Source organism: Siniperca chuatsi, linkage group LG6 (genome assembly GCF_020085105.1).
Source record: "Siniperca chuatsi isolate FFG_IHB_CAS linkage group LG6, ASM2008510v1, whole genome shotgun sequence".
NCBI classification, from domain to species: Eukaryota; Metazoa; Chordata; class Actinopteri; order Centrarchiformes; family Sinipercidae; genus Siniperca; species Siniperca chuatsi.
The window spans coordinates 10,939,084-10,953,124 of record NC_058047.1 but is presented as its reverse complement, the minus strand read 5'-3'; the positions used below and the strand labels follow the sequence as shown (position 1 = coordinate 10,953,124).

The 14,041-nt window shown below is 39.3% G+C and overlaps 1 protein-coding gene across 10 annotated transcripts in view; it reads right to left on the bottom strand.

Annotated features, from left to right (window-relative positions):
* LOC122878125 (cAMP-specific 3',5'-cyclic phosphodiesterase 4D-like) overlaps positions 1-14,041 on the bottom strand; it is a 105,387-nt gene that overhangs the window by 17,202 nt on the left and 74,144 nt on the right. For 5 of the 10 annotated variants that reach the window (XM_044200488.1, XM_044200490.1, XM_044200489.1 and 2 more), the window contains 6 exons: positions 5,612-5,803; positions 4,643-4,684; positions 3,071-3,107; positions 1,053-1,126; positions 921-970; positions 487-599 (listed from right to left, as the gene is read on the bottom strand). In XM_044200488.1, coding sequence (XP_044056423.1) covers positions 487-599; positions 921-970; positions 1,053-1,126; positions 3,071-3,107; positions 4,643-4,684; positions 5,612-5,803 — 508 coding nt within the window. Of the gene's footprint in view, positions 1-486; positions 600-920; positions 971-1,052; positions 1,127-3,070; positions 3,108-4,642; positions 4,685-5,611; positions 5,804-14,041 lie in introns of those variants that run through there. The other 5 variants (XM_044200491.1, XM_044200493.1, XM_044200492.1 and 2 more) reach the window with 2 other exon arrangements.

Sequence of the window (14,041 nt, the reverse complement as noted above, 5' to 3'; positions counted from 1 at the left end):
ATTTACTCAGCTATATAAATACAATAAAAAACAGATGTATGCATGTGGGTGTCTGATGAGAGGAAGGGAGAAGAAGTGTCAACTATGGCATGTAAATAGCTTAAGATCGTATGAAATCAATTGAATAAATGTATTGCATTAATATGGGCCACTACAGGACTTCAGCTCTTTATGAATTTGGTCTTTTGAAGCCTTAGTGCATAAGTGATTTGCACCATCTGATAAAGTTCACATACTTTTTGAAGCCAAATGTTGCTGTATAACGGAGGATCTGATTTCAACCACCTAACTGTCATACACTTGTAACATATACAAGTACATATAGATTTTAGCCCCTTCATTTAAAGTCTTGTAGGACTAGAAACTAAAAAAGGATTGCTCACATACACCTCTTAAGATAAGTAATGAACTGTTTGAAGACAACTTCACCAACCAATTGAGGGTTCTTAAAGAGTCTGTATGAAGCTGAGTCAAATGTCATCTCACCTTGTTGGATGCCATCTCGCTGACTGAGTGTCTCGTCTGCAGCGTCTCCAGCTGGTCCAGACACCAGTCCAGTTCTTCCAGTGTCTCCACCGCCAGCTTCTGGCAGGGCTCCTCTGAAAGGTCAGAGGTCACACAAACACATGTTACAGGTCAGGTCAGGTCACCTGAGAAATGTTGATTAGCTCATCGTGTTGCACCTGTCCTGGTTCAAAACGGAGTCACAGGAAGGGATGTGTTTAACACCATGTTTGTATTTTCATGCATCAAAATCAACAGCATAAACTCTTTCACACGTCTTTCAGGTTTTGTAATGGCCGATTCAAATAACACTTATACCATTTATACAGTATTTTCATAAAAAGACAATAATGTATTTGCAGTTTTTACATGATAAATCTCAGAGTGTCCCACCACACAGGGATATTAGCACTGACCTGTAAGACATGGCTTACACATGGGTGGCTGGTTGCTGGTTGTCGGCCGCCTGGAACAAGGAACAGATGAGGTGTTAGTAGAATAAGAAGAAAACAAGCAGTTAGTCACCCAGTTTGTTTTCTTGTTCTTACTTGTTTCCCACGCGATCTTGCAGATGTGTCAGAGCAGCAAAGTTACTTCTCACTGTTCGTAGACTGGCAAGAACCTAAAAAGGGAACGAGAGAGGAGTGAGTATTGACGTTGTATGAAGAGGTCTGGATGGAGACACCTGAGACAGCATTAGTTTGTGCCAAACAAACCTTTTGCACTTCCCAAATAAACATGAATGTTTACCACAATAAGCCAAAACATTATGGCATACGTGTCTACAAATGTTTGGACTTTAGTAAGAACAGAAACAAAAAAAAAAATCAAGTGTTGGTTGGATTTTAAATTGGATCTGTTCATGTGACTCCTCAACGTTCATGAAAGCTACAAACTACTTTACATTTTGCAGGCATGCCATGTAGTTGCTGAATGCCTTTAAGGCTTTAATGGCTGTCAAATGTCACCTATATTACTATTTCAGTGGGATGATCAAATCACTCTGGTTTCCAAACTTCTGATGTAAGAGAGCAGACACGATAAAGCTCTTGAGTTTCAAAATCCCTCAGAGTTGACGTTTGTTCTTGTTCTAGTTTCACAACATTTATACATGTGACACACAAATGCACCTAAAATGTATCTTTTGCAGATAAATCAGTGTTCTGTACAGCCACTTTTGAGGTAATGATATCTAAATGTCTTACTACAGTCTTTGCCTGATCTCAACTTTTGAAAATGCACTATGATGCTTTCTTGTAAAATGGCATTGAAAACATGTTGAGTGACATCAGTTTGTACAGTATTTTTGATAATAAATCTGGTCAAATTTCTGTCAGGTAAATTAGTTTAAAATCCATCTGCAGGTGGGCCAAGAGTAAATTTTAGATATTAGTTTGGAAATAGAACATGTACACAGATTGTGTTAATGGGCCGATGTTGAAGCACACACACACACACTCACAAGACACAAGACTCAGAACCAGCTGTTCAGTACAAAGAAAATGTGTGTGGGTGTTTTCTGTGAAAAATGAACCATCACTTATTTCTCAAACCGTTAAGTAAGGGCCACTGAGGAGCCATGTGGATTGTCTAGACAGACAGTTTGAATGGAAACACTGTATATTAGAATGTAATCTGTCCCTGGAAACAACAAGTGCTCAATGCTGAAAGCCAATACACTTATTCCACTGCTACAGACCAAGTACAGTACAGTAGAAAACAGCAAGTAACATTACATGAGACAAATCTGGCTCACCACTATATTTTGGCAACATTAAAACTTTTGAGATTACATTTTCATAAATCTTTAATGGATACTAATGCCTTAAAGCAAATCCTTGGGGGCCTTCTCAGTTTGAGTAGGAGCTACAGGAGTTTAAGGCCGAGGATATTACAATATTAATAAAGTCCATATACTGTAAATCCTAGTGAAAATGGCCTAATATTACCACGTAATAATCAATATCCTCCACGTGGAGTGAGGCTTGCAGACCTTTACCCCACCTTGTTTTGTGCCACATGCCAGGCTATTAAACTAATACGCACACTATGGACTGCACCAGGTGCTGAAATGTTTTTGTTATCCACCTTGTATTTGCATGGTTTTGAGAGATGTCTTTATTTCGGTTGGTATAATGAATTGATCAAATGAATAATTTTCATCAAAAGTAGTCAAATCTCGGTACTGCATATAGCAGAAGCCAGTTCTACAATGAGCTACTTTCCCAGCCAGGTCTCCACTGAAGCTTCACTGACAGAGTTCAAACGACTTTTATAGACTTTTTTATTCACAAATGAGTATGAGTATTCATACAAACAAAATTATTAAAAACACATGCTGTGTTTCTACCACATTAGTAAAACTGTGTTGGAGAAACTGGCCCCAACGCTAAACCAAATTTTTGACCTCTGCTTTACAGGTTGTCAGTTTACACTTGTCACCAAATCAATGCTGTCAAATAGCCACTAGGTTGGGATTCTGTATTTTGTCAAATATAATGACAGTGGCCCAAAAATTTTGGAAACTCCTGGTCTTACAGAACCATCAATACACAATGCTACTAACCTGTGCAAATGGAGTCACTATCATGTCTTCTCCATGCCTGCAAAAACCACGGACAAACACAAACAGACAACTAGTGAAAAAGCCATGTGAGAAGCCATGGAACAGAAGGGGAATACCGTGTGATTCCAAAAACCTCAAAAAACAAACAAACATATAAACAATGACAACAAATAAGTTTGTTGTCATTATCTTAATGTGAGGAGTGTATAGGAATGCTACAGTTGGTCTCAGATATTACACTGGATATAAGGAGAGGAGGTTTTAATTTTACAAATATTTCTTAGAGGCAAAGATGTAGATTAGAGTTAACCCTCAGTGGGCAGAGCCACAGAGGCACTGCTTCAGATAAGTTCAAATAAGACTGAATCCCAGTGGAAAAAGCAAGAGGTAAGAAAAGAGGAAGACAATATTAGACGAAGCCTAACACTGGTTACTGGCAAGGAAACATTGATCAATGTTGCATCTACCCACTGAGGTTTAACTTAACCACAAAAAATGCATTAAGTGATGTTTTTAGTATTAACTTTAAATAAAATTTTAGCACATTGTTTTGGTTCTCTGGCCACATGGTTCTTCTTAACCTCGCCTTAGAAAACCACTGGCAGTTGTTTCCAGCAAACAAGCTCAGACATACTGAGTGTATGCTACCTGTCCAACATGAAGTGGCAAAAAAAAACAAATTAATCCAATCCAGATATTTGTCTCAAGAGCTGCTGGAGCTAAAAGGTAAGTGAATATTGAAATTAAATTGGTTGAGTGGCTAGAAACTTGTCTCCAATAGGATGCTAATGTTGCTCTGTGCCCGCTGGATGTGTAAGTAGGCAAACATTTGATAATAACTTAGCCACGACAACTTAATAACCCAATGTCAGGCCTGTGTTTCTATGAGGGTCAAAAATCACTTGATGCAGATGTAATTCTGCTCCTACACAAGGTATGCCTCCAAGATATATATTTGTATAACTTGAACTATGTGCAGGAGAGGAGCAGTGTTCATGCATCGGGTGCTGGGAAAGCCAACTTTTGGAGAGGCAGAGCTTTCTGGAAGCTTTAAGGTCATGACATGCATCTCATAACCATTCAGGCTTCAGGGTAAATCCATGCTGCCAGTGACAAGTAGAGTGTAAGAGTCAGACTCAGGTCAGCCTGAACATCCCTGTCCAGCAAACATTTTGACGTTGAATATCTATAGATATGACTGAAAACCCAAGACTGTATGTCTTTCACTGTTTTGTAAAATCAAGGCCTAAATATGGCCATTCTAATGTGATTTTTACTGTGCCTTATCATCAAATTGGCAAATGTCTGTACTCCCTTAGGTTCACTTCAAACGTGGGTGATACCAGATCACCATCTGTCAAATGCTTGCTGGGACTGTTTCAAAAACTTTGCAGGGCTGATAATTTTGGAGTTGAGCATCCAAGAGATGTTCTTCAGGTCGTGGTCAGGGAAAGGTGACGTGGAAGGGGGGCAGGTGGTAGTGGAAGAGGTAGTAGGTTTGACTCATGACAACATGGCACAGCCCAAAGACATAGGCAGAAAAACCACAGCAGTGTTCACACTTTGTCTCACCGAGGTAGCCAATTGACTTCCCAATTCTTCAATCCCTCCTCCCTTCAAAACAAAGGAGCGACAGCTATTGGTGGTCGAGGCCCCATTTACACTCTGGCTTCAAAGAGACTGCTAGCTGCACAGAGAAATCTTTAGCTGTATAAACAGACAGAAACTGGATGAAAAACTAGGTCTGAGCTAAGATTATAGTTTTGGCTTTAGTTGTATGTCCGAATTTTACTTGATTGCTCTGCTGTTTACGCTGACAAACATGAGCTCTGCTATCAAAAGCCTCTTTAAAGCCAGATGCCAAAAATGCACTTTTTAGAGTGTACATAGGACCTTTGATGGGTTAACATAAATTAATACTGACAATAAATTCCAGGGTTTCCTTAGTAACTCTACTGCACCAGTAGTGATACATCTGATCTGATCTATAGAGAGTTCAGTATATTGTATATATTGATCCCAAATGAAAGAGTCACAATTTAGAGCTTCAGAAGTTTCAAAATATGTTCTAAAATCTACTACATGTATCCTATTTTTTAACAATAATTTAATGATTTATTAAATCATTTATTATTAACAATACATTTTCACTGTGGAGGTGCACTACTAATGAGTGACTTGGGAAACATGATCTGAAACAGATTAAGTGATTTCTTGGTATCTAGCACCTAGTCTGGACCCAAATGCCCAAAATAAATAAATAACCTTACACACACATCTTTAAACATCAATATATCATTATCAAATGAATAGTCTCTTTCAAGACTTCCATCATCTAATGTTATCAGAACGTTTGTAGCTGTTTATTATGAAAGAACAGCAGCCTCTTCATTTTTTGCACGGTGAAGCAAACCAATAGATTTCCCTCCAAATCCAACTCAGCAACGCCATAATGTGAAGTATAGTTGAGTAAGTAGAGAGTAAAGGCTGGTTGGTTTATTGGTGATAAAATCATACAGACAGTATCTTTAAAATACTCACAGGTCGCTGGCAGTGGACGAGTTGCGGGACATGGTTTTGGGCGAAAGGTCGAAGTCTGAGTCAGAGCGGTAAAGGAAGGACTCACGACGCTGACTGTGGGGGAAGTTGGCCTGAAGTACCAGACCAGAACCCGGGCTAGTCTGAGAGTCCAGTGGACTGCGACCCACCGACAGGCCATTCTCCACATCAAAACTACAGAGAGAGAGAGAGAGAGAGAAGACATGCATCAATACTACTGTTACAGTTTCTGTTATTTCTACCTGCTAATTAGCCTGACACTCACACTGAATTGCTATTTTGTTTCACTTCATTATTCCATAACGAAAACAGCCAGCAAGTTCATAAGGAAATCAAAACAAGTAAAAAAACACTAGATAAAAGCAGAGTAAATGTAACGTGTAAAAATACCTTTTAATCAATAACTTAATCTAGGATACTGATAGAAACTACGAATGCAACATTGACTGGGGTCATCTCTATATTATATATAACATATTTGTTTGTTATAACAAAGCCTGAACAGTACGTAAGAATCAACACTGCATCCAAACCCTGAGACACCCAAATAATCTGACGTACATCTGTACACATGGAGACAGAAAAGAGAAAGCTAAGACAAGGATAAGTCGAGGCTAAGATAAGATACGTATGATAAAGCCTCTGCAGAGTGAGTGGAGCTGGCAGTACAGAATGCACAAGGCTGCGTGTCCAAATATCAAATGTTTTTCCAATACAGTAGCATGTTTCTTACAACAAAGTCTCCTAAACACTCACAATGAAGTCAGTGACAACAGATACAAAAATTATAAAGGAGCACAAGAACAGGATATATATAGATATTCATGTGACAGTATGAAAAATCATAAGCATCATAATAACAAATATATAACAAAAAGCCTACTTGGTATCTGTTAGCAGGATAAAAAGGTTAAATTCAAATGTTCTAGCCTGACTGTGAGCGTCTTCTTAAACAGGTGACCTTGTGATTACTCGTTTTTCACAATCAAACGCACACTCACAAACATCTTCCCCTCTGCTAGCTCCATATGACGTCAACACTGCCATCATGCATGGTACGTCAGCAGAGCTACTTACCCATACAACCCCCCCAGCACTCCCACTATCACAGCCACCACAATGAAAGGCACCCCTAATACTGAACAAAGTACTTTATGTACTTAATTTCTATGAGCATCATTTTATAAATTGGATTTTATTGGTATGATCGAAATGGAAATCTGCCTTTTTGCAACCTGGACTAAGTCCAACTCCTGTAACCAAACTGTATCACAGCTCGACTTTGCCCTCATTTAATCCTTTTGAAATCCTTCCAATCAAGATGAGGTCAGTCTGTGGGGTCTGAAGTTCAGGGTTCGGTATTGCAAACATTCACTCAACAAATTCCCTTTTACCCAAAATTTCCTTTGAACCAAACAAAATTTTTTTTGCGATACAGAAGAGCAAAGAGCTAAAATACAGAAAGATGAACAAAGAGGGACAGAGGAGAACTTGACTTTGAGTTTTGTCTGAGCACACAGAGGGGGTGATACAATAGTGGAGGGTTAAAGCTTATCAATGTGGAAATTATTCTTTGCATTTTTTTTGCCTCACCACAGTCCACATTCCACCAGTGGGGCTGTGCCTTGCTCAAGGACACACTGACTCGACTGATCAGAAGGTAAAGTGCACTGGTCACTCCTCCGACGAGACTGAAGATTGTAACTAGCGACCTTTTGGTTACAACTCTTCACTTCTTCTCTGACCTAAATTCTACCGCAAAAATGTCTTCTACATTATTAGATTATAAGAAATGAATGTTCCATGATATATTTTAAAGCACCATTATGTGGAGACATGAATGGTAAGTTTAAGGCATTTTCATCAATTAGATCCATTGTTATTTGTTATATCCCCTCCCTCCTTCCCTGGTTATAACAATAGCAAACAGAAAGCCAACAGAGCAATAGGAGGTTGCTTCTGTATCTATTTTTAGCTCAGCGTGCCTCCAGTGCTCCAGCAATAGCAGTGCCTGATAAATGAAAGATGGCTATTATGCAATCGATGCTGAATGAAAGGCCCAATTCACAGAAGCAGAGAGAGAGAGACAGACAGACACAGAGATGAGAAGGAGGAGGAGGAGGTGGAGGTGATCAGGAAGGCTGTATCCAGTACAGTGATGTGCTTTAGCATCTCACACCTGATTGGTGTGACATGGCAGAGAGGAGTAGGGCTGCAGCAGGGCTTACCTCAATGATAACACCCCCACGGCACCACCACTACACACCTCACCCAACCCCATTATACACCCAACCTTCCCCCTGGCTCAGTGTAGTCGGCCGTGACGAGGCTCCATCAGAGGAGACCAGTGACGTCAGAAGCTATAGATAGATCTGCCTGCCAGGAAAGAGGGGAGCTGGGAGACTTGTGATGGAGCTTACGTAGGTACCCCTCCAGGCAGGGTGCAGATGCTTTCTCCCCTCCTCCTGAATACATGTATGAAGGATTTTCTTTTAAAATTTTGATTGGTTGATGCTTGAGTGCTTCTAGATGACTGCAAGAAATACAATATTTTCCGTCCATTCTTATACTCCATATTTTCTTTTTTTATCTTTTATTCAGCCGAATCTCTGAGTGAGCAGGTAGGGCGTTGAAGCATGTTGTTCAAGGACACTTTGACAGTGTACATGGCCGCTGCCAAGATTCAACACATGGTCACACATGGTCCCTACTGGTACTGAGTAATGTCCTTAAAGCAAATCATTGGATTACATGACAAAGCGGGAGCAGTAATTTTTGTCAGTAGTGAATTTAAACTGTCTCTCAGATTCAAAGTCAGTTTACCTTTTTGTTGATCTGTCATGTCCGTAGTTTTTTCTCATTAGTGTGTAAAAGACTATTTAGAACATCATGGGACACAAAATCTTTCCACCGAATCCCAGACTTATAACATACATTTTGGAGTGAGCAGCTTTTTACGACAAGGTGATCCACCACCTCTATTCACTGGGATCCATTACCGAAGAATTAACCTACAAATATATTATAGAACAATGAAATGAGGTTTTCAAATCGGAGCTTTGTTCACACCAGAGTCTCCATCATATCAGAGGTGGATGACACTGACTGGATGATATTTAATCGAACATTAACTCAATATATTGGATTTGCCATGCTCTTTAAGGCTGCAACAATTAATTCACATGAATATGACTTCACAACAGTTTACTAAACACAAAATATGATGAAGTAATGCCACTAATGGCAGTGAGAAAAGCAGGTTCCGAACATTTTAAATCCCAGAGACTCATAATTACCACTAAGCTTTCATTCAGCAGCTGCAGTTCACCAGAGCTCGCTGCTGGTCAATGGCATTCATTCCCATTCAAAAGTAGCGGCAGCCAACAGGCATCTGATAGGGAGATAGCTCCCACTATTGAGGAAAATATGGTACTGGAACATGTTTGTTTGTCAGTTTCGTTTCCTGTACAGTAGGGCTGTAAACCAGCTTGTGCAATAAATATGTAAAATAAGTTGGAACATATAATCCATTATTTGTCTGTAAAGTAATGCAATTGTACTGTGTGATTTTATTTCCTGCCATCACTAGTAAAATAGAGTAGTATTGGACAGACAATGGACGACAGTGGATGATATGGCTCCTTGAGGGCATATTATGTTTCTGCAGCAGGAAGGAAAAAGAGTTGTAAAAAAAATGGAAAGGATATTAAAAAAAAAAACAGCTAGAAAAAGTTGTACGAAAAAGTATCACAATTTTTTTTACAGTTTAAATTCACAGGCTGTTATAGAGAGTATAAGCTTTACTCTAGGTGGAGCCCAACCAGTCTGGCTTTTTAAGGCCAATACTAATATTTCCAGATTGAAGCTCCAATTTTGTAGAATTCTCAGTATTATGTCTGAGCATTTTCTTGCCAAAATAAAATTAGTTTTCAGTGTTTCACCTCGTCAGGGTGGGTGGAAAAATCCTATGTAACATTTAGATCATCATGAGACTGTGAAGATGCAGACACCAGACTTTTACAACTACTTCTATGTCTACTACTGTTGCACTAGAACTTCTACTGTACTAATAAATTATTATTCTTTCTATTACTACTACAACTAGTACCACCTCTAAAACTGGCACTACTTGTTACTGTATACCACTGCTTCTGCAAGTGGGTAAAGCAGGCATCCTCCCTTTAAACAGACAAACAGGCAGGCAGGCAGGCGTCTTGTTCTGTTGCAGCATACATAACAAGTTGACCTTGGTCTGTCTCCTGCCTCCAGCATTGTTCTCCATTTCTCTGACGTAAATGACAGCTCCCTTTTCTCTCTTTAACACTGTTATACTAAACTTTTCTCACACACCCACATCCTAACCTTTGCTTTTGTTCCCAGGATGTTTAGTTTGCACCTCATCCCCATATCGAACAGGAGGAATCCTTTTTCTTGAAACCAAATAAAAAAAAGACTGCAGTGTAAAAGTGGTAATCAACAAAGTTTCCATTTCATCATCAGTCAGGATAAGTGTTTGCACATTTGTCTTTGCTGGAGGCTTTGTGATGAGATGGAACTGGGATCACAGGGTTGCACAATGAAATGTAAGTTGTAGCCCTTTCATGCTACACACACAGAGAACATATATACAAACATTTAAATTTAAACAAATATTTTGAATAGAATAAAATAAAATAAATAAAACAATATATACAGTTATTTACATACATATAAACTTATACAAGTATACACCCAGAAAGTAATAATAATATTAATTATGTGACAGTAAAGTAAATATGTTTGGGTTTTGGACTGTTGATCGGATAAAACAAGCAATTTCAAGAGTCACCATGGGCTTCAGAAAATTGTGATGGACATATTTCTTTATTTTCTGACATTTTATAGACCAAAAAATATCGATTAGTTGCAGCTCCACTGTATTACAGTTACTGTTGAGATGACTGTTTTCACCAACGTTTGGAAACAAATCTGTTTTATTCTGAGTCTTAAAATGCTACTTAAGGGATTAACAGCCACACCACAATGAACATTTACGGCTACAGACACTATATTACTCTAAAAATGTCACTGTAGTAATGCTCTTCATTGAACAAAGAACTGTGTTGATGTCACAGTATTTGACTTACAGTCATGTTGATGTCGGGCCATGCCCACAGCCATCTTCAATAAATTGAGGTCGCCACATTTTTCATCCAAGGCGGACCTTATATCATCCTTCTAAGGCCTTTTCTTAGGGTTAACCTTTGTAACTGCACTAAAAGTTAATGCCTTAACATGGGAAATGCAAAGTACAACCAGTTCCAGTTGATGTCGGTGCATGCGTGTTTGTGATGTGCTCATGGGAACCAGGGCCGAGGGACTTAAGGAACTTTCTGTTATGTATGTGAGAGTGATGAAAAACAACCGTCACGGCCAGATGTTATTTGATGGGGGATGACACAGGCTCACGGTCAAAGGTCAACCCACACACATATACACAAATGCTCCCTCCTGTTTTCTTCCCTCGTAGCGTGGGAATTGGCTGAGGGGCCTAAAACATCACACCAGGAAGGAGGCGAGAGGTGAGGAGGAGAGGAGGAAAACAGACCAGGGAAACTTTATGAATGTGTGTGTGTGTGTGTGTGTGTGTGTGTGAGTGAGTGAGAGAGAGAGTGACAGACAGAGAGAGAGAAAATAGCTAAAATGTACTAATGATTTTACATGATGAGAAAAACAGCAGAAGTATAAAGCTGTTAGAGAGGAACCTTTTAGAAGGGCAATGTGTGTGTTTGTGTGTGTGTGTATGTGTGTGTGTGTGTGTGTGTGTGTGTGTGGGGTAAGTGAGAGAGTTCAGGGAGTAAAGAGGGTTTGTTTGCTTTACACCTCAAGCCTATTGTACATTTGATCTGAAAGAGGCAGAAAAACAACCCGCTTCACCCTCATCCATCCCCCTGCCAAACAGATCTTTCCTTTCACTGTGTGTAGTTTGTACACTCTGTGTGAGTGTGTGTGTGTGTGTGTGTCTGTGTATATGTATTAATCATGTTGTGGGGACATAAATCTATTTACACAGTCACATTGTGGGGACACGGGTTCCTTTTGGGGACAAAATGCAAGTCCCCATAACGTAAATCATCACATTTTAGGGTGAAGACTTGGTTTACGGTTAGGGTAAGGTTAGGTTAGGGTAAGTCGCCAGGAAATGACTGTAAGTCAATGTAATGTCCTCTGAAGTGATGGAAACATGACTGTGTGTGTGTGTTATATATACTCATGACAACACACAGAGAGGATAAATGCTTAAAAAATACTTAAATACTTAATACATTTCAAACAGGTCCGCTTTTGACAGACAATCAGACAAAATCTTGTACTTTACTTTAAGTTACTTTTTAAATTGGTGACATTGGTGAAAATGTCATGACTAACATAAATCAACTTTTAACAGTTAGAACTGTTCAGATTGCCAAAAACAACTCTTGGCTCTTGGGCAAGGCACTTTTGGACAAGGTTCACGGTGCTTGACAGCAGCTAATCGGCTGGACAAAAAGTACCCACAAATGACTGAATCTGTGGAAATACACTGTATGAGTTCAGCAAAGCATCACTGGATAAACAAAGCTTAGTTCAGCCTGAATATCAAACAACTATACACAATAATACAGAAAATAACATTCAGAAAAACTGTTAGATACAGCAAATACATAGAAAATATTCAACAACAGCAACCACAAAGGCCTCAAGATGCTGTAGATAACGTTATTGACAATCCAGAACAGGAACAGATACAATTTCACAAGATAAATATATACCAAGGCCCCAAACTACTCAGTTCCAGTGAGAAAACTGAAGAAAAAAGGTAAAAGCTGCTTGTTTTACCACTTTGCATCAAAGACAATGTGTTGTTCGTACTCACCTAGAATCCACTCCCTGCACTTCTCACCTCATGTATGCTAATCTTAACAAAAAAAGGAAAAACAGGGGGTGACCTGGTAGCTCACCTGATAAAGTGTGTGCCCCATGTACAAGGCTGAGTCCTTACCGCAGCAGCCTGGGTTCAAATCCAACCTGCAGCCCTTTGCCGTATGTCATCCCCTCTCTGCTTTCTACTTTTCCTGTCTCTCTTCAGCTGTTCCTATTAAATAGGTCTGGGGCTTATCCTTATCCTATGACACTATTCCAAATTTGTCACTTGCACCATGTTGTATTTGCAATCATTTAATGCTAAAAAAAATACCATTTTTGCAAAGTAGGTCCAAAATTTCTTTTGTACTCGATGTTTTTTTCACTCTGGACACTGACATTGCCTGCACCCAGTGCCCTGAAGAATTATGCAGTTATGTAGGGGGCATCAAAGACGTCTGAGTTCAGCTGTTACGTATTTTATATTAATATGCATCCACTGTTGTAACAGATGGTTACTGTTGCCGAGACAAGGAGTTTGGTACATTTCAGCTCATATCTTAGTTAGGCCATTTGACTGATTCTGTAGTCTTACTGTACATCAGTCTACTGTAGAAAGAAGAAAATTTCATTATGTGCAAAGATCATGAAACTATTTCCACTGTTGTATGCAACCAGATTGAAACCGAGTGCTACACATCCATGAAGAGCCAGTTGCTCTTTCCATCCACCTGACCAGCCACTGTGGATTGCTGTCCAAACAGAGCAAACACTCTATGTCCAACATCAACATCTGATCTCAGAGCAGCTCATGTCTCTCTAAATATAGCCAAGGGGAGGGGAAGGTTGCACCAAGTCAAGCTAGCTGCTGTGTTTATTATTTTTTTGTGTGACCTTTGACCTACAGGCAGAGGAAGGACTCTTGCCTTTGAAAACAGCAGACCTCTGTTTGGATTGCTGTCACAAGAGAGAAAGGAAGAAAGGACGTGAGAAAAAAAATGGTGGGGGGTTAAAAGTTACAAGCCTTGATCCATATCGGACTACAGTATTTGTGTGACTACAGTATGTGTGCAACCAGTGCAGCTGTGCAGCTATTCGCCACAATATGTCAACGCCTCTATACCTTGCATTTTAACATCTCATCTTATCAAATGAACTATAACACTTTGACATAACTACAGTACATAAATGAGACATGGGAATGGGAACTAAATGCCTCTATCACACCAACAGTAACAGTTTTAATTATCAGTCAATCTGATGTCGAAAACCTAAAAATATTTCATTTAAAACCTATTATGAAAACTGTTACACTTCTGTTGTAAGTTATTAATCATATATAGTAGAGAGTTTCATCACTAGTTTTATCATGATCTGTATATACCGTCATACTTTTTGGGCTAATGCTACATCAGCTGCCATAATGCTGGGTGTTTGGGTTTTTTGCTTGCTCAACATGCCTTGTTAGCTTTTACTGCAGGTATACTTTTTGATAACCCAGAACACAGTCATGAACTTCCTGTTTTTAAT